Source organism: Gopherus evgoodei, chromosome 6 (assembly GCF_007399415.2).
Source record: "Gopherus evgoodei ecotype Sinaloan lineage chromosome 6, rGopEvg1_v1.p, whole genome shotgun sequence".
In the NCBI taxonomy this organism is placed as follows: domain Eukaryota; kingdom Metazoa; phylum Chordata; order Testudines; family Testudinidae; genus Gopherus; species Gopherus evgoodei.
The window spans coordinates 63,543,195-63,563,690 of NC_044327.1; the positions used below are offsets into that span (position 1 = coordinate 63,543,195).

The 20,496-nt window shown below is 42.8% G+C and overlaps 1 protein-coding gene across 4 annotated transcripts; it reads left to right on the forward strand.

The window, feature by feature from the left end:
- Window positions 1–559: 559 nt before the first annotated feature.
- Window positions 560–17,843, forward strand: TICAM2 (toll like receptor adaptor molecule 2). Of its 4 annotated transcripts, none has more exons than XM_030565771.1 (3): window positions 5,138–5,322; window positions 5,944–6,175; window positions 13,703–17,843. In XM_030565771.1, exon 3 carries the CDS (start codon window positions 13,762–13,764, stop codon window positions 14,413–14,415), a length of 654 nt encoding a protein of 217 aa, XP_030421631.1. In that variant the 5' UTR covers window positions 5,138–5,322; window positions 5,944–6,175; window positions 13,703–13,761; the 3' UTR covers window positions 14,416–17,843. The 4 variants fall into 4 exon arrangements, with proteins under 4 accessions (XP_030421633.1, XP_030421631.1, XP_030421630.1 ...); XM_030565770.1 differs by having other exon boundaries at window positions 5,944–6,145; XM_030565772.1 differs by lacking the exon at window positions 5,138–5,322 and adding an exon at window positions 5,353–5,452 and having other exon boundaries at window positions 5,944–6,145.
- The last annotated feature ends 2,653 nt before the right edge of the window (window positions 17,844–20,496 follow it).

Below are 20,496 nucleotides of genomic sequence, written 5' to 3' on the forward strand. Positions count from 1 at the left end.
ACCACGGCTTTGTAACCTGCACCTATTGGATTGAGTGGAGTTTAAGGTGTAGTTTTGGTTTACAAAGAGACTGCCCTTTTTGTGATACCGCCACAAGTATGAGGTTTAGAGAATAGTATAGTTATCTAAATGTAATTATCTAGTTATATATTTAATCTGTACATATCAAATGGGATCTAGGGGTTATAGTGGATCACAAATTGAATGAGATAACAATGTGATGCTGTTATGAAATGTCATTCTGGGACGTTTTAACAGGAGTGTCTTATATAAGGAAATGGGAGGTAATTGTTTAGAAAATGACCCATGAAGAAAGTCTAGAGAAGGGAAGGCTGAGGGGGGACAACAGTCTTTAAAATATATAATAGGTTGTTATAAAGAGGATGGCAATCAGTTATTCATCTTCACCAAGGGTAGGACAAGAAGTAAAGGACTTCTAGGTTACATATATATAATATTTTTAACTATAAGGATAGTTAAGCACTGGAATAGGTTACCTAGGGAGGCTGTTTGTCACCATCATTGGTTTTTAAGAACTAGATATCCAAACATCTGTCAGGGATGGTCTAGGTCAGTGGTTCTCAAACTTTCGTACTGGTGACCCCTTTCAGAGTGCGACCCCTGCCACTTATAAATTAAAAACACTTTAAAATATATTTAACACTATTATAAATGCTGGAGGCAAAGCAGGGTTTAGGGTGGAGGCTGAGAGCTTGTGACCTCCCATGTAATAACCTTGTGACCCCCTGAGGGGTCCTAACCCCCAGTTTGTGAACCCTTGGTCTAGGTACACACAATCCTGTCTCAGTGGAGCCATGGGGAAAGAAAGGACTAACTAGGTGACTCTCTAGGTCCCTGCCAGCCCTACATGTCTGCCCTGGAACCTGAATGACACAAGTTTTGTCGTTGAGGAGTGTGAAAAAACACCCCCGAATAATACACATTTTGCTCACAAAGCGCTGGTGTGAACAGAGCTCTTCTGCTGACAAAACTACTGTTGCTCATTGGGAGTTAAAGTTTTTTGTTGGCGGGAGAGCACTCTCCCGCTGACAAACAGTGGCTATACCGCACGCCTTTTAGTGGCATGGCTGCTGAGGTTGTTGAAGCACCGAGACATTAAACTTAACCTGATGTTGAATAAGGAGTCATTACAATAGTGGCATATATGAGTAGTATATCTTCGGTTTTGTATGCTGCTGAAAGTGTGAAGCTGCTCTTTTCCTGCACCAGTCTTTTCAGAACCAGTGCTTCAGTCCAAAGCATTGCAGTAATCTCATCCGGAGGTAACAAATGGTATCTGTGATCAGTCAGGTTGTTGTTGGAAAGGATGGGCTGAAGTCTAACAAACTGATGCTATGACTCAGTCAGGAATCTAAGACAGACTGCCTGGATAATTTGGAGAGAGCAGGGTGGTCGCCATCTCTTCACTATTTCATTATGCATACCAGTTAACTCGCTTTCTTAACTAGCAGTTTGCTTAGAAATGGGGGATTTGACACTGGGTGGTAGCTAGCAAATTCCAGTGTAACCACTGAAGGATTGGCTAGGATGGCCAGTTCAGAGTGCTCAGTAACAAGGAATGCTGAATTCTTTCTCTGAAGGTGGGATTCACTTAGAGAAGGAGGTCCTATTTATTCTTGACTCTCTGAATTTCGCCTGCCATTTTGGTGCCCATTCCTTGGTAACTCTTTACAGTCAGCTTTGGACTTAACTATCTTGAATAATTTGTATCATCTGCAAACATTGCCACCTCACTGTTTGCTCCTTTTTCTAGAACATTTATGAAGATGTTGAACAGCACTGATCCCAGTACAGATCCTTGGGGGACAATTTACCTCTCTCCATTCTGAAAACTGACTATTTATTCATGTTCTTTGTTTCTTATCTTTTAACCAGTTACTGATACAGGAGACTTTCCTTCTTATCCCACAACTTATTACTTGCTTAAGAGCCTTTGTGAGGGACCTTGTCAAAGGCTTTCTGGAAGTCCAAGTTCACTGCCAAAGGTCCATCTAGTCCAGTATCTTTCTTCCAACAGTGGCCAATGCCAGGTGCCACAGAAGGAATGAAAAGAACACGTAATCAAGTGATCCATCCCCTGTCTCCCATTCCCAGCTTCTGGCAAACAGAGGCTAGGGATACCATCCCTGCCCATCCTAGCTGATAGGTCCATCAATGGCTATCTTCCATGAACTTATCTGGTTCTTCACTAAACCCTGTTATAGTCTTGGCCTTCACATCATCACACTGTATCAGTTGGATCACCCTTGTCCATATAGTTATGGATCCCCTCAGAGAATTCTAATAGATTGGTGAGGCATGATTTCCCTTTACAAAACCCATGTTGACTCTTCCCCAACAAATCGTGTTCATCTATGGGTCTCGTAATTCTGTTCTTGATGATAGTTTCAACAAATTTGCCTGATACTAGTTAGATGACATTGTAAACAAGAAGTGGGCAGCATTATCTCCTGCAAATGTAAACAAACTTTTGTCTGAGCGAGTGGCTGAACAAGAAGTAGGACTGTGTGGTCCTGTAGGCGCTAAAGTTTTACACTGTTTTATTTTTGGATGCATTTATTTTTTGTAGATAATTCTACATTTGTAAGTTCAACTCTCATGATAAAGAGATTGCAGTATAGTACTAAGCGAATTGAAAATTACTATTTTTTTTTACAGTGCAAATTTATAATACATTGTATTGTGTTGTAATTGAAATCAATATATTTGAAAATGTGGAATATATCAACAATATTTATATAAATGGTATTCTAGTATTGTTTAACAGCGTGATTAATCATGATTAATTTTATCACTTGATAGCCCTAATTTAATTACATTATGGTTATTACTGAGTGGTTCAGCAATAATTCACCTCTTGAACCAGATCCTGTGTTCCACTTTGGACTAAATCAAGAACTGCCTCTCTCCTAAAGGATTCCGGGACTAGCTGCTGTAGCTGAGACTAGGCTATGTAATTCACACTTGGAGGGAGGCCTCATTTCTCAGAGGATAGAATTACGGAGGTAAACAGATGATTAGGCTGAAAACAGAACATTTGTGCTAACTAAGGAAAGTAAATGTCAGTAGGCTAAAAAGACCAAATGTCTGAGCCAGCTAAGATACAAGGGAGAGCATCCAGTTTACTATTTACTCACAATGGACAAATTTAAGTTAGGAATGTAGATAAGAGGTAAAGAGTGAATTGAGCATGGAAAGAGCATGTTCCCCAGGGATTAGTTCCTACAAAATAACCATGCCAATCCAAAAATATGATGCAATATGTAGTAAATGTAATGTGTAAATACATATAATGGAAGAGGTTTGCTGTGTAACTTTGGATGTGTGGTATGTCCCCGTACCCACCCCCTGTGCTTGAGTCTGCTCAAGTGTAGCTTTGCTGTCTGCCAAATAAAAGAACCTGAGTGACTAAATGTGCAGTCTGAGTTTTTTGGATCCCAGAACTGGACAAGGTGTTCTAGATAAGATGAATGGAAAAGATCTCAGAGGGAATCCCAACAGTTGCTCCAAGAAGCATATTCATGGTGTCTAGAAATTTTCTCTGCATCCTGTCCAGAGGTGGCTTGTTCCCAGAAAATATGGGAATAGTTGAAATCCTGCATTATTATTATTGGGTTTTCTATTTTTTGTAGCCTCTAATTTCCCTGAGCATTTCATAGTCTGTTGTTATCCAGGGCAGGTGGTCAGTAGTATGTTCCTACTTTTATTATTAGTCAAGCATAGCATTTCTACCCATGGAGATGCCATGGTACTGTTTGATTCATTTAGGATTTTTACTTACTTGTTTTATGCTTTTTTTCACATAGAGCACCACTCCTCCACCAGTATAACACTATGAGCCACAGAGCTTGGGTAGCTGAACTGCCTAACAATGAATATGGAGAGGCAGGCACCCAAGAATACAATCCACAAAGCTAACATGCTAAGAGAAGAGCTGCCTACATTTGCCCAGGGGAGGTGCTGATGATACAGCTGTGGCCTAAGTCCTGCCACTCTCTGAGATAAGTGCCTTGATCTGCTAGAGATCCATCAACTTGGGGAGAAGGTATATGAAGAGGCTTGGTACCCCCGGATGAGTACTCTAACCACTAGGCTATAGAATAATTCTTTGTCTGCCCCATTAATATTTAACTTGATCTGAGAGAGGCTACATCCCTATTCAAATGCCTCTTCTTTGGGCAAAGGGGGTCTTGAACTAGCGGGCTCCTATAGTCTGGGCAACTACTCTAGCCATGATGCTAACTGGGATAGTTATCTCCACCCATGAGTCCTGGCTGTTGTGTAAAATTTAGGTGAGGAATCCAATCTGGTAGCATGCTCAGAAGTGGCCTAGGGGATTGGGCCTCCCCATATGATTTATAGGACTAAATGCTTCTTTCCCAGTTTGTGTATTGCTCTGGGGTTTAGCTGGAGATAGGCATCTGAATGGCTCAAGTGTGGCAGCAGGATGCAGTCCTCAGGCAAGAGACAGGTGCCCAGCCACCTTAGGTCAGGCTGCAGAGCGCGTGCCCAGAGGCAAAACCATAGGGGCTGAGTGACTTTAGCAGCCCACAGGATTATGCAGCAGCGGAGCAGTTTTGTGGGTCACAGTGGTGCCTGAAAATGGAATAACGTCTAAGTAGCTTTTCGGAGCCTACTCCATAACCACTGCCACTCAGCCCAGAGGTTCATTTAGCCCAGTGCGCTCTCATTGGGTTACAGCGGTGGCTAGTGCTGGATGCTACAGAGGAAGGTGAAAGAACCCCTGCAATGGAAGCGGATGCAATAACATCCCCTACGACGAAAGCTGAATGCCTCCAAAGGTTGGCTTATGCCTTGAAGCAGGATGAGCAAAGAGGGGTGAGGCGATATCTGTTACTGGCCCGGCTCGGGTGGGTGAAAGAGACACGCTTCCACCACACTGAGCTCTTCTGCGGGTTTGTCGCTTTTCCAAACGGGGGGGGCCGGGAGACTTTTAATTCTCTCGCGTTACCAGGGGATGTTCTTGTGCGCGCTTGTGTTCTAGCCGCTTTGCAATGCGCCCTTTATGAAACACAGAGAACGCAGGCGGGGGCCTGGCTCACGTGGCCGCCCGCCTCGCGGCTCAGCCAGCCCGGCGCGGGGCCCGAGTCCGCTCCTCCGCTGAGGCGGGCGGCTGCCGCCAGCAGCGCTCGGCGTGACTGGGCGGGGTCCTGCCAGTCACACGCGGCTGTTTGTTCCCCGGAGCGGATGGGAAAAGCAGTAGCCGAGCCCCGCCCCGGCCCCTCGCCAGACTCCTGCTACCGTGTCCGCCTGCAGGGAAGGACGAGCGGCCTCAGCCCAGTGAGTGACTCCGGCGGGGCGGGGCGGCCCAGCCCAGACTCTGCCCGTGGCGCTTCCTTTCCCGGGGGGAGACCCGCCTGGAGCCTGGGCCTAGCCGCTTCCCCTGAGCTGCAGCCCCACGCGACGCCCGGTCAGACCCTGCGCGGCCCCGCTGCTCCCTCCCTTCCTGGCCCCGGCCGCTTCCCCCTGCCCGTCCCGCACCGGTTGCCCTGCGGCTCCCCCCTTGCCCCCCGCCTCTCTGCGCTGAGACGCGAGCCGGCCCCTAGAGCCTCAGCCCCCGAGACAGGTCTCAGCCCAGCCTTCTTCCGCGCCGCGGACAGCCTAGCCAGGGGCGGCTCCAGGCCCCAGCACGCCAAGCCGCGGGGGGCGCTATGCCGGTCGCCGGGAGGGCCGGAGGCAGGGTGCCTTCAGCGGCTTGCCGGGGAGGGTCCGCTGGTCCTCACGCCGGCGGAAGGTCCACCGGAGCCACGGGACCAGCGAGCGTCAGAGCGCCCCCCCGCGGCATGACGCCCTGCTTGGGGCAGCGAAATGTCTAGAGCCCCCCTGAGCCCAGCTGCCCCCTCACTACTACGGAGGCAAGGCACAAGAGGCTTCACTAACTTGCTCCGTTTCTTTGCCCAGAAACATCTGTCTGGGGGGAGGAATCCTGGCACAGATCGGCTGGAGGTCTCTGCCAATATAATCCTGGGTGGAGGCTGCTGTTCTGCTGGAAGCAGGGTGCAGTGGCGAGGAGAAGAGTAAAAGAGAGTGTAGCCGGCTGGCTAAGAGGTGCGCTGGTGGAAAAACAACGCTCAACAGCCCTCCCCCGGACGGCAATTTAAAGGTGTGTTCTCCAGCTCAATCGTTGAGGATGGTAGGTGGCAAAAGCACTGCCTGTCCTCACTCTGGGTGACTGCTCCGGGGGGGAACAGAGGTGTAAAATATACCTCCCTGTACTAGCTTGGTGGAGGAATCTAGCTCGAAAAGTATTAAAACATGTATTAACACCTGAGATCAAACGCGAGTCCACGTGTAATGGGCATAAGCAGTGCTGCAAATAAGCCGGTATGGTCAGGAAAATAAGACATCTATTGCCAGCACGCCATACCAGAACGACGCATTCAGTATCTGCTGAGCCCCGCAGGCCATCCTGGGAATCACAGTGGTGAAAGGAGCAGAACATGGGGTCACCGCGCAGCCCCACGCAGGCAGCCCCTCCGGCGCTGCTGTATCGCCCCCAACCCTGTCCCCTCCAGCAGGGCTGTATAGACTCCAGACAGATGTAGCTGTTTGGAGGGGCTGTGGGGCGGTACAGCTGCATCGGAGGAGCTGCCGGTGTGGGGCTGTTGGCCAGCCCCACCTTCTGTTCCTTTCGCTGATGTGGTTCTCGGGAGATCCCTGCAGTTCAGCAGACACAGATTTCTCTCCGCGGATATCCACATCCACCGGTATAAATTTGACAGGAAAGGTGACTGGTGGTAGGGGCACAAAGGGTCATGTGACCCTTCCCAGGTTTAAGTGCCCCACCAGTCCGGGAGGGAGAGGAAGGGCTGGGGCCGTTTCCGTTTCTCTTCCAGTCACGCTGCCTGGGAGAACCCTGCAATCTCCCAGGCAGCTGTTGTGCTGCACTGGGCAGCATCCGGGAGTGGCTCAGGAGCCTGCTCAGGAAGAGCAGCCAAATGCCAGCAGGAGCTGGTGCAGATCCCAGTCCCTGAGGTAACGTGGGATAGGGAGAGTGCAGGCGTCCCAGGCTGGGGCGGGGCAGGGAGGAGTCACATGGGGAGGTCACGTCCCCCGCACCTTTAGCTGGTGCCCCCTTTGTGTCCCTCCTACGAGTCGCCATACCAGTAAGAGTTAAAATCTGCTTGTACCACTGTGTCTAAGAGGTGTAATGCCCGGGGTCAAAGCTGAAGAACATTGCAAATTTAAATTTATGGCAGCTTGCTGGTGTGGCCGTGCAGGTGTCTGCTTAGGTTCTGCAAATTATGCTTAAGATTAAATATTAAGACATTCATATAACATTTTGTTTAAAAACATGATTGAATCTCCATTTTCACAACATAAGAACTTACTAGTTTTTATTAGTTTAAAACTAAAAACTAAAACTTAAAGGGACACTGTCAACTTAAAATGTAGTCAGTTCCAAAAATGAGTTAAAAGTAGTTTCAAGCAGTACAGACATCCCTGAGTCCCTTGCCTGTTCTGGAAGGTTGACAATTAATTTGTATTTAAATTTTTTCCTTTCCTTTTTTGATGTGTGAAAGATTGGAAACAAAAGACAGAAATTCACTATACAGGGAAAACATTGGGACCCAGGGGTTACTTTGAGCATTTGACAGTCTTTTGTAATTTAACTAAGTATTTTTTCTCTCCCAAAAATCTATCAGTTATAGCTCTTTTGGTGTTACTTGTAACAATAGGAGGTACAATTTTTCAGATCGAAGTGTGATTTTTAAGTTTACTCTGAGGAATGTAAGGTACGTGAAAGCAGAGAGAGCACCATTCTGTAGAATCAAGCTAGAGCATAGTCTCCTTATCTCCAGTCTACAACATTAAAAACCTCTCCTCTGGGAAAGGAGGGACTTGGGAGTGAGAGGAATATTGGGGAGAAAACATCTAGAAACAGCTTTCTCAGGAGCGAGTTCAGAGTATAGTAAGGTTTGGAAGGATTAGATTTTTGTTGGTAAATGTCAGTAAACATTGATTTCACCATACACTCTCAAACTGATGAAAATACATTTTTATTGATAACTGAAATTTACAGATAGGCAAAAGAAGGAAAATACTCCATGAGAGCTTTATTAGGTTAAAAAATCCAGTGATTTAGTCTTTTAAATTAGGGTTGTCACAAATGGATTAGTGAATGAATTCAAACAGGTATGAAGTAAAAATAGGTATGATTTACTTTGTATTATTTGACATGATGCTGACAGTTTGTTATAACAGTTTGTAAAGCTTTAACTATTTGAATCTCAACATCTACTATCATTTAATAAATATCTGATCCCTGTAATTTCCTGAAACTGTGAAAAGTTAAATAAACATTTGAAAATGCTTAAAAATAAACAATATTATCCATTGACATTATGAAAACAATATTCTGTCAAGCCTAGCTATATTTCATTTTTATTGAAACTAAAGGAAACCCTGAAAGGGAGTTTGTCCTGGCCACTCAACCCAGTGTGTGAGAGTTGTGGTGAGAGTAGAATGATTCTTTTAATCTATTAAAATAATTAACAAATTATTAATTAGCATTAAAAATTAAATATTGCTATCTGGTGAAATTCAGAGAAGATATGCACAAATCCTTCTGACCCTAGATATATTATGTAATATATAACTTGATTTTTTCTGCTTCCAAATAATGACCACAAATAAAAGTGTTTAGAAAGTGGTAATGGGATGAATTGTGCTAACCACTTACTGAAAAGAAGATGATAAGCATGCAACACTTTATGTTCGGGGCTTAGATATCACAATAGGCATGTTAAAAAGATTTCATATAGCAAAGACAAATTTCATTTTACACTGAGATGGTTGCTCCATGTTGCCTGTTGTTAAGACATGTAGTGCATAGCAAGTCTAGGAACCTGAGATTTTCAAAATCCTCGTTTACTATGAGTTTTGTGACCGACCAACAGCACTGTTGAGTCAGGCTCAAACCCAGCATTTTCTAAACTCCACTTGCAAACTGGGCTGTGGAAAATTCAGAACTCCATTGTCAATGGAAATAAAACAATACTCCAGTATATTTAAACCTAATTTTCATTCAGAAGGGCAGATGCAAACACAGTTGATTTACATCCCTTTAAGGATTTTACAATTTCAAATGGTTGAAATAACCTCCGTCCCTGCAACATATAAAGATTCATTAGATAAATTGGTAGTTGGGGGGCAGCTTTGGTGGATATTGAAGCTCAGTAACGTTGCTCCCTAGATTCTGCAGGGCTGTATTCTGTCACGCCTCCTGTGCAATGTATATATTTGGTTTCTGTAGGAACTAATAAGATTGTTTGTTTGGCTGCTGGATGGTATGGAATGAGTAGTTTTTCTCCATTAATGAGTTTATTAGCTCTAAGAAGTTCACAATAGAGTGCTTTGGGATCCCCATTTGCTATTGCATTCTGTGGGGGCATTGGTATTCCAAAGACTTATTTTTATCTACATCTGGAAAAGAATTTGTGACTGCAAAATTTCTGATGTAAACCTTGCCTTTGTGACAGAGAATGATGATATACTCTCATTTCAATCTAGCACTCCCCCTTAATGATTCAGAAGCTACAACTAGTGCAGATTATCGTTGCTTGCCTTCTTGATGGTAGCAGTAGCATGGGGAACATTATGCTACTCCTCTGAATACTGTATTGGTTTCCTAGTTATTTCTAGACACAATTCAAGGTGTCTAGATTAGTATATCTATTGTTTAGGTAAAGTTTTTCTGAAGCATCTAGCACTATCCTGTTTAAATGATGCACAAAATATAAAGAGTGCAAAATCAAATAATGGAAAGGAGTTTTTTCTGCAAGTTCCTTTAGCTTGTATTTTTGTTTGTAGGATTTTATGTATTTACTTGTAAGACCATGAATTGTGGGGGAAGACCTTATCAAAATGGTGTATTTTACATCTTCATCTGAACACCATCAGGTTTGGGTTCCAGTAATTTAGGAATTATTTCCTCCCTCTATGCTCCTTTCCTTGAAACCCTCCTCATGCCCCCCAAAAATAACCAAACCAACCACACATCCCATCCCAATGACGCATACATAGCCACCTTTGGACATGGATATGTGTTACTGAAAAAAGTATGACAGTGTCGTGTAAACCTTCCTAAAATGCTTCTCCATTCTGAGGTTAAAAAGATAAAATGTTATTCTGGCAAAAGTTAAATTACAGAAATTGGGACCAAACTGGCACTGTGTGCTTACTTTAAAAGTTTTAATTTGATCAAAAAAATCATTTGGGAGAATAAGAAATTACATAGATACATTCTCCCTGTGAAGATATGCTCATTATTGGGCTCTGCCAACAAAAATATGTATTCACCAAAGAGTGACTAGTAATAATCTGATCATGTTATGAGAATCTGGACAAAATCATCCTCTCCTCAAGGGATACTGCTGGCTGAGACTCAGCCCTACCTCTTCCCACTCTTGCTCTCAAAGCTCAGTGGAGCACTGCCCCGTGCAGAATTCCAGGAGAGTAGTTTTCTTCTGGCCAAGGGAAGGAGAAAATACCCAGAGCTGTGGCCTCACATCATCTGGACCTGATTCTGTTAATACCAACGTAAATCAAGAGAAACTCTACTGAGATCAGTGGAATTATACCACTGTAAAAACAGTGTGAAAACAGAATCAGGCCCTTTGTGTCTTAGGAGACGATCTGCTGGAGCTCAGACTCCTCTGCTCATTGAAATGGAATGGATCATTTTGGCCATGTATTCTACAAAACATCTTGACATACATTTAATATAAAGGATGATGTATATGCTGATGCTCTGTTGTAAGTGTGTGTCACAAGGTGGTGCTGTTCCAGCTACAATAAAATCTGTTCTAATATTGTAAAGAAAAGAAAGCGAATATAAGCACTTTAAAAAAAAATAATACAGCAAGGTATGGGCAATGCATGATCAAACTGCTTTTAATTTAGGTACTTTCATGGTGGATCGGCCAAAATACTGGTTTAACTTTTTTCTTATACTGTATTTGTTTGCAAAATTTGTACAATTTTCATGCAACTTTTCAAAACAATTGCTTTACTCAGCACTGAACAATGTTAACAAGGCTGCACATGTGCTGTAGAGGACAAATAAATTGTTAAGGCAAAAAAAGCTGGGTTAAAACTTCTAGAGCATTTTAATAAACAAGAATAAATATCCTTTGAAATGACAGTTTGAGTATTTTTCATTAATTTGATGTCAGTGGGGCTATTCACATGGGTAAAAGTTTATAGGATTGGAGCCATAGGGTCCTTGGTGAAATGATCCACTTCACAATATTATTTTCTAAAAAGCAAACTGTGACAGACCCAGGCCAATGGGGTACAGGAGTCTGGTAGAGGGCAAGTATACTGGTCACTGGATGAGTAGTTTTCTGTTCCCTGAGTGACCAGAGCAGGGGCTGCACTAAAGTAATTAGGAACCTGCTAGAACCAATTAAGGCAGACAGGCTGATTAGAACACCTGCAGCCAATCAAGGCAGGCTAATCAGGGCACCTGGGTTTAAAAGGGAGCTCACTTCAGTCAGGGAGTGGGGGAGCCAGATGAGAGGAAGTGCATGTGAGGAGCTGGAAGCAAGAGGCCCAAGGAGCTGAGAGTGAGAGAGTGTGCTGCTGGAGGACTAAGGAGTACAAGCGTTATCAGACACCAGGAGGAAGGTCCTGTGGTGAGGGTAAAGAAGGTGTTTGGAGGAGGCCATGGGGAAGTAGCCCAGGGAGTTGTAGCTGTCATGCAGCTGTTACAGGAGGCACTGTAGACAGCTACAATCCACAGGGCCCTGGGCAGGAACCCGGAGTAGAGGGTGGGCCCCGGTTCCCTCCAAACCTCCCAACTCCTGATCAGACACAGGAGGAGTTGATCCAGACTGTGGGGAAGATCACTGAGGTGAGCAAATCTGCCAAATAAGCACAGGACCCACCAAGGTAGAGGAGGAACTTTGTCACAAAACATAAGATGACAATAAAGCTAATCTATTTAATTCACGGTAGTGTTGTATTATTGCAATAATATGTGCGCTTTATGATGCTTTTGTCAGTACAGGCATTCACTTATCGAAATAAATAGGGAAGCATTTTAATCAATAGATATACAAACTAGTAGTCCACCTTGGATTAATTTAATTTCATTAAAATCCCAGAAAAGGTATCAAGGTTTTTAGACACTAATCTACATGTAAAGAGATGTGTTTCAGAACTATTTAATAATTGCCATATACCCCTTAATTTTCATTAGTGCTATACTATTAATAGATAATAATCACTTTACATGCACAGATTTCTTGATCCCCTTCAGTGCCATTCTGCTAGGGCTCTGTCAGCAGTCACTGTATCGTTCGTAGAACATCATGACTTGTGTCACTAAAGTAATATGGATGCCCCTTTATTGGAGCACACAAATTGAATCACACGTCTTATGTTCCAAATGAATAGCTAATGCTTTGTACAACGCTTTAACTAAAAATGTTCTGCATAATAGTATCTGGTTTTTTTTTTAATTATTTATTCATATGCATCAATGATGAAAACTCAATCATTTTTAGAAGTACAAAAAGGTTACCAGTTTCCCTTTGCTTTCATTGTGCCAGTTCATAGATGTTAGAAATGGGGAAGATCTACTAAATTAAATAGTAAAATGCTAGCCAATACAGGACTGATCCCAAACAATTCATAGTGCTTTATCTAATTCAGTTTTAAAGTCAGACTAGCAAAGAGTCCACCACCACTTCCTTGCAGAGACTATTTCATAAATTAATAGCTTTCACAACCAGAAGGTTTTTTGTTTTGATATCAAGCCTAAATTGTTTTGTTCTTAATTTCATTTGATCACCAGGCATCAAACCATTTTTACCCATTCTAAACAATTCCACTCCCTCCTTGTTTTTTACTCATCATCATATGTTTATAAATTGTGTTATGATGTGGTCTCCTTCATTTATTGTTTCATCAGTCTGTGCATACTTGCATCTTTCCTCCTAAGTCACTTCTTCTAGTTCTTTAAACATTTTTATAGCTCTTCTACAAGGCCATATGTATAATATAATTATGTGGCTATGGGGGTCTAAATCAACTTCCATTGAAGTCTACTGGAAGCTTTTCATTGACTTCCTTGGGAAGGGAATCAGACCCTAAATCTCTATTTGCGTTGCATGAATCTACAGAAAGAGAACTTTGTGGGAATATTTTTGGAATTTCAATAAAATTGAAGGTTAGCAAATGGCTTTATAATCAACTAATCATTGTCACATATAATTCCTGGTTTTCTGCAGAGTTCAGTGCATTTATGGGGGGAGCCTTGTTGCATAATTTAGATCTAATGTACTGTATAATGCATGGACTCTTGCTCTTCTATCAGTTTACTGCAATTTGCTGACATCTTTAAGGTGAACACAGTATTCAAGATGTAATCTTCGCTGAGGTGTATATAGTATAGTTGGACAGTTAACTCCCTGTTCCATGACATGCTCCTACTGTAGCCTAAAATCATCTTTTTCTTTGCTGAAATATCGTATTGCTCGCTCATGTAATTTATTGTCCACTTTTGCTACCAGGTCCCTTTCAGCATTTTTGTTGTCTTTCATTAAGATGTATAATAGCCCAATTCAGACGGTTCAGGTTATTTCTAGATTGCTATGAATGCTTTTTTTAGGTTGTCATAAGGTTCAACAGCTTTTTACTTTTTGTTTTTTAGAATGAAATGAGTAGATGTTAACCACGTGAATACATCTTCTGACGTGTACATTTATCATAATGGGAAACACTAACTCCAAAAGAAATCCTTCCCCTCTACCAAACAACACAGAAAAGGGTACCAATGTGAGTGCAGGTCAGAGAGACTTCAAGCAAAATCATGAATTGTGTGGCCTGTCTCTTGACATAGAAAGGATCTCTACAAAAGTTTCAGAAATTCACAGCAGTGATGAGGATCCTGAGGATGTGTTTTACAAGTTTGTGATTCTGCATGCTCAGAATGATGCAGCTGAAGCCAGCCGACTCCAACATCTGCTACAAAATAAATTTTGTATTAAACCTGGAATAATCTTTGCTGAAATGCCTAGTGGTAGACATTTCTTACAAAACTTAAATGATGCTGTGAATAGGTCAGCATGGACTATTATTCTCTTGACAGAACATTTCTTGAGTGAGGCTTGGTGTGAGTTCCAGTCTTATGCCTCCCTGATGAACGCTCTTAACAAACAGCATAAATATAACTCTGTTATACCACTGAGGCCACTGAATAATCCACTGCCAAGGGAGAAGACTCCTTGTGTCCTGCAAGCCATTAATGCACTGGAAGAAGATAGTCCTGGCTTTGCTAAACAAGTGGAGAAGATTTTCCAGGAGTCGAAATACAGGCAACAGCAAGCAATATGGAAGAACGAAAGAACAAGTGAGACACACTAGAGCTATTGGAATGATGAAAGACATGCATAAAGACAGTTAAATCGATTGATTAAATTGAAGAAGGTAAATCAGTTGTCCTACTCATCTCAAGTAAGAGAGAGAAACCTTCTTTTGAGAAACTAACCCACAGAAAAGATGGTGGTAAGAGTTTCCCATAAAGGCATTATTGTTGTTACTTAACACCTGTATGTTTTCAGCAGTATTATCAAGATGTGGCAAATCATCACCTTGATCTCCTTATTTATTATATGCCACTTTCCCCTACTCATTTCTGTTTGTCTGGCTTCTCTTTGTATTGTATGCTCTACTGGGCAGATACTGTGTCTTCCTTTAAGTTTGTACAGCTCCTCACATGTTGTAACTGCTACTGGACACAAATAATAAATAGGGTAGTACTACCAGTGGCAGCTACTGAGAGCCAACAGAAGCTATACAGGATAACATCCTGTAAGGAAGGCTATTCTATTAATAACAATCTTTATATCAAAAATATAAATATGTTAGAAATACTTACCAGTGTTACAAAACCAGGGAAATACATTCAGCACCCTACAAAATATATGCTGCTATTTTAGGAAATAAGACTCTCAAAATGTGGGTGCTCTACTTTTGCCATGTTTGCAATTGTTAAAAAGCATATATTTTCTAATGATGCATCTTGACCAAATGGGTAGATGCATATTAAAATAAACACTCTCAATTTCTTTTGACTAAACTTGTTTTTTTGTTCAAGTCTTAAAGAAAAAACTGGCAAAGTGATGCATAGAGAGATGGAACTTGGGAGACTGTGTGAAGATCTTAAGAGATAAGATGTACCTAAAGAATTGCTCTCTGTAGCTCAAAAGCTTTTCTGTTGATGAAAGAGACATTAGCTAAAAGATATTACCTCACCCACCTGGTCTCTCTTAGAGATAAGAATCATGCATTCATGTTGGAAAGGGAGACATTTTAGAAGTTAAATCATTTTGAGTTATTTAAGTTTAAAACACTTCCAGTGTCCCAGTTCTTAGGCATATTTTCCCAGATTTATTAAAACGGATTTACACTAGTATGTGTTTTTCCTTTACATGATAGGATTAATGCCCATGATTCAATTGTTTGATTAAGTCAGATTTAAGTGCACTTGTGTAATGTTGATCGGGAGTGAAGGAAGTATTAATCCAGTAGTAATGTCTTTGCTGTTTCTAATGAAAGGGGAAGAATGACATTTGGGTATTTTAATACTTTTTAATACCCATTTCTGTGTCAGTTTCATTCTCTGAAATCACTTGTTCTGTGCAAGTGGTGACTGTGAACTTCTGATCAAAATCACTTGTCCCTTGCTGAGGAGAAAAAACAGTAGGATTTGATCCTTGGCACAGTATCTGTCCAATAGCAGTTGGATGTTAGGAGATCCTGTGTTCTAATCGTGGCTGTGCCACTCACTGACTTGCTGCGTGACTTCAGAGAAGCAATTTCTCCTGCTGCCTCAGTTTCCTTCTCTGTAAAATGAGACTAATACTTTCTGACAAAGGTGTTATGAGAATTAGTTACGTCTGTACAGTGCTTTGAACATATATAAAAAATGCTATGCACCATCAGGCCACATCAGCCTATCGTGTGGTAAAACCAAAGAGAGGTGAAATTGGGGAGGAGTTCTCCATATGTACTCCCTCACAACATCAACTTGCTGAGAAGGGGATTTGCCCCCATGGGGAGAAAAAAGTATATGCACTCTAAACCCATCAGAGCCCCATAGGGCCCTCTGCCTCTACACCGCCTGTAGCTCTGGTGGCCCTATTAGCTACTTTCATGCTTCCCTGATCCTAGGCCTTTGCCACAGACAGACCCAGTGCATCTGTATTAAAGCAGCCTTTGGGTTGCTCTAAAATACAGCCAATACAGTAGCCTTCAAGGGCTGTTATGGCAGCTACGACTCACCAAGACAATGGGAAGCTCTGGCCATGCATCCTACACCAACCAACTAGCAGGCTGTGATGTAGGAGCTGCTACAGTGGTTTTTTAGCACACTAGCTTTGTGCTGCTTTGCACCAATAGAGTTACACAAGGTGTCCCTAGTAAAGCTGAGGATCAGGTCCTATTTATTCATTATGTGATATTTATGATGTCAGGGACTCTGACAACAGGGTGAAACTTCTTATTGGCTATGAATCTCTCATCATTTATGTTGTCTACCAAAACAAATACCTGCGGGAGACCCCTGCTGACTGACCAGGTACTAAAGCTGTATGGAGGCTGATAGTCAGCTTTGCTGAACACTTCGAAATGACTAAATACCAGTTGTCTAACTTTGAAATGTGATCAGTCAGGCCTGTCTAAGGTCTGCAAAAGAAGTCTTGCTCCAGTCCCCTTGGGATTTTCCTAGCCGCTGAAGAACTCCTGAAATTCCTTAGTGACCTAGGACAGTGTCCAACACAGACAATGTTGACTACAACTGCTCAGCAACAACTAGAGTAGCTGGCAGCATCAGATAGACAGCTGAGTGGAGTGTGTGTAAAGAATGGGTTTAGGATTATAAAACAAAACTGGGATCAGCATGAACAGAACCCTGTTCTGTTGCCTTACAGTGCAGGGTACAAGTCTCTTATCTACTTTCCTTAATGGATTGGATGGATCAAGGGAGGAGGATTTTAATTGTGAAGGGTTGGTAGAGCTCTTCTGTGTACACTGATCCATTTGATTTAATTACTGTCTGGTTTTTATTAAGGTTTTTTAATTTTTTACTTTTCAATAGAAAAATTACAATAGACAAATAATTTTGGGTTGTTTTCTTTTCTAAAATTAAAGTTACCATGTGTAATGTACAGCATACCGTTAAAATATATATATATATATATATGCAACAACCTTAATATTAAACTGTGAAATCAAATGATTTAATGCTTTGCAATTTATGGGAGGAAACACACACAAGGCAGGAAGGAGAGTATGAAAGCAGGGGGAAAATAAGGTGGAGAAAGAGTTAAGGGGGTGCAGGAAGGGGAAGGAGGTCTGGACTGGCCCCTGCGCCTTGGAGTTCCTTAAGTCAAATGTTTCTAAATGGAGCTCAGATTTCTTTAAACTCAGGTAGTTGGTCCCTGTGGTGAAAGTAACCCTTTTGCTGCTAGGTCAAAGAAGTCAGAACATTATTGTTCTAGTCAGTGCCATGATTTATTTTCATCTGTAAAATCATTCGCTTGTGGCTGCTCTCAGAAACCATGAACATTATGCTGGAGAGAGGCCCAAGTTCAAGGGTAAATATTCTAACGTAGTTCTTGGCTGATGTTTGATTGCTCAAGTCCAAAATTATTTTAATTCTAGTGTCAACTTCTGTCTGCATGTTTAACCAGAAGACATTCCCACAACACGTGGTACTGTATTGTGTTTTTAAAAGAATGTAAAGAAAACTAGATGGTGACCATAAATAAAAATGATCCTCTCGCTACCTCTGCAAGCTTCCATGGGACAATTTGTACCCTGCCATTCCATGCTCTACCAAATTTGTGGAGACTCCTAAATCCTGCAGTTCCTTTGTAGCCCAAAGGGAGCGTGTAGCTGATCTCAATCTGCCATCTGACCAGGTTCTACTCAGGCCTTGTCTACGCTACACAGTTTTGTCGATGAAAGCTGACTTTTGTCGACAAAACAGTGGTGGTGTACATGCACTGAAGTGCTCATCTGACCATGTAACTCCTCGCTATGACGACAAAATGAAACCACCTTGATGATAGGCACGGATCTTTTTGCAATGTAGTTTGAGCGACACAGCAATAGTGTAGACACTGTGCTTGTTTCTGTCACCCTAACTGGCCTTCAGAAGGTGTCCCACAATACCCATCATGACCTCTCTGGTCAGCAGCTTGAACTCTGCTGCCCTGCATACACCTCTCCCCCATTTAAAGGCCCGTGAATTTTTGAAATTCCTCTTTCCATTTGCTCAGCATGGACTGTTCACACATCTTCCCAGCTGATCCTGCTGGCTTTCCACAACAGACGCACTCCCTCATGGAGTACACCAGAGCTGTTGGATCTGCTAGGTCTGTGGGGAGAGGAGGTTGTGCAGTTGCAGCTTTGCTCAAGCCGTAGGAACTTTGATATCTACGGGCAGGTTGCTCGTGGCATGTAGAAGAAGGGACATGAGAGAGACACACTGCAGTGCTATGCTAAGATCAAGGAGCTGAGGTGGGCGTAGCAGAAGGCAAGGGACATCAACCATTGTTCTGGTGCAGTACTAAAGAAATGCTGCTTCTATGAGGAGCTGCACACCATCCTGGGCAGTGCCACCACCAGAAGCCCCATGGATACTTCAGGGGACTGGAGGCAACAACCTGTGGAGTCAACCCGGAGGACAAAATGGTAGACGAAGTGGAGGAGGAAGTGGGACATGCGACAGGGTCGTCTCGTGGCGTGGCAAGCCAGTGCCTATTTTTGACTCTGGAGGGGTCTAGCCAATCCCAGCATTCCAGGCAAGCTCTGGTAAGCATGCATTTTGCTTTGATACTGCACAGTGGTACGAGATGAGGTCTCATTTACTTTGTTATATGGTAGAAGAGGGATAAAGGATAAAAATTAATAGAGCCTATGCAGTGGGGGCTTGGCAGAAAAGTTTGTTAATGTACACAAGGATGTCCTGGGAGTCCTCCATAGAGATCTCTAGGAAACTTCCATGTAGGTACTCTGTAATCCTCTGCTAAAGGTTCGTTTGCAAAGCTGCCTTGTTTCTCTCCCTGATGTAGGAAACTTTGCCACACCAACTGGAAATTATTTCTGCAGGGACCAAAGCGACACACAGGTGAGCAGCATATGGACCTGGTCTGAAGCCACATGCATGCAGGAGATGCACCCTTGCATCCGGGGTTACCCTCAAGAGTGAGATACCTGGTTTGATTACCCCAGCCTGTGGAAAAGGGTGTAGATATTCAGAATACTCTCCCTAGGTGCGTGTAGTGAGCCTCTTTACCAACCACTCAGACCCTTTGTCCCTTTTTGCCCATTCCTGCTTCCCAATCCTCCCCCCACCTTACCTTATTTGGGACTCTGGCTGACCTATGTGCTAGCCAAAGGACAATGAGAAAGAGGTGTATGTGACTTTGGTGATTCATGGCTTTGAGTGTACTCAATACTGTCTCTGTTCATTGTTTCTTTGGCTTCTGCAAATATGCCCTCAAGGACCAATTCCTATATACTGGCGGAGTGCCTCCATCAGACAAGGAGGCAAACCAGGAGGAGTAAGAAGGATATGTTAAGAGAAGTGCTGCAGTCAACAGATCCAGCACAAAGTGAAACAAGAGTGTGGAGGGAGACAGTTAATGAAAAACTCAGGCTAGATAGCCTGGAAAGGAGACTAGGCAGGAGCAGATGGTAAAGCTACTCAGATGCTCAAATCCCTCATAGTCCTGCAGTCTGAGCACATCCGTGCATGACTCCCCCTGCAGCCAATACATAACACTGTTCTGAGCCCTCCTCAAACTCACCCAATACCTTCCTCGCATGTTCCCATTCTGTCGCCATATCCCTTGCACTCCACCCCTAGAAACTGGTTTCATGATGAAATCTGGAGTTACACACAACTGTGAGTGCCTTAACGGAGAGACTGTTTGTCATTGCCATGTCCCCAGTTTTGCAAAAAAAAAAAAAAAAGTGTTTTATCCTTTATATAAAAATGTATCTATTTGTTTAATGCACACTGTAGTTACTGATAAAATTCAAGCAGAGTGGCTATAGACAGGAACATCTGCTCACTACAGTTAAAGCTCAGGAAGCAAGCATTACAGGGTTCATTCAAGGTGACAAGTAAATATTGCCTGGCTGAATGCATCACATAAAGACACCCTACTGGGAATCATTGTCAAAATGTTCCTTCAAAGCCTCCCTGATTCAAATAGCCTAACGCTGAGCCCCTCTAATTGCCCTGGTATCTGGCTGTTCTGAATCAATGGCCAGCTGCTCCACCACTGGGGAAACTTTTCCCCTATGCTTCACAAATGTTATGCACACACACTCCACCAACACAAGGAGCATTGTGTAAACATGTACAACCGATTTAATTAACACCACATATAATCGTCAAAGTAACTTAAGTTGACTTAACTCTGTAGTGTA

Excerpts from the sequence above, each read along its gene's own strand:
- TICAM2 (XM_030565773.1), top strand. The coding sequence starts at position 13,762 with ATGGGAAACACTAACTCCAAAAGAAATCCTTCCCCTCTACCAAACAAC.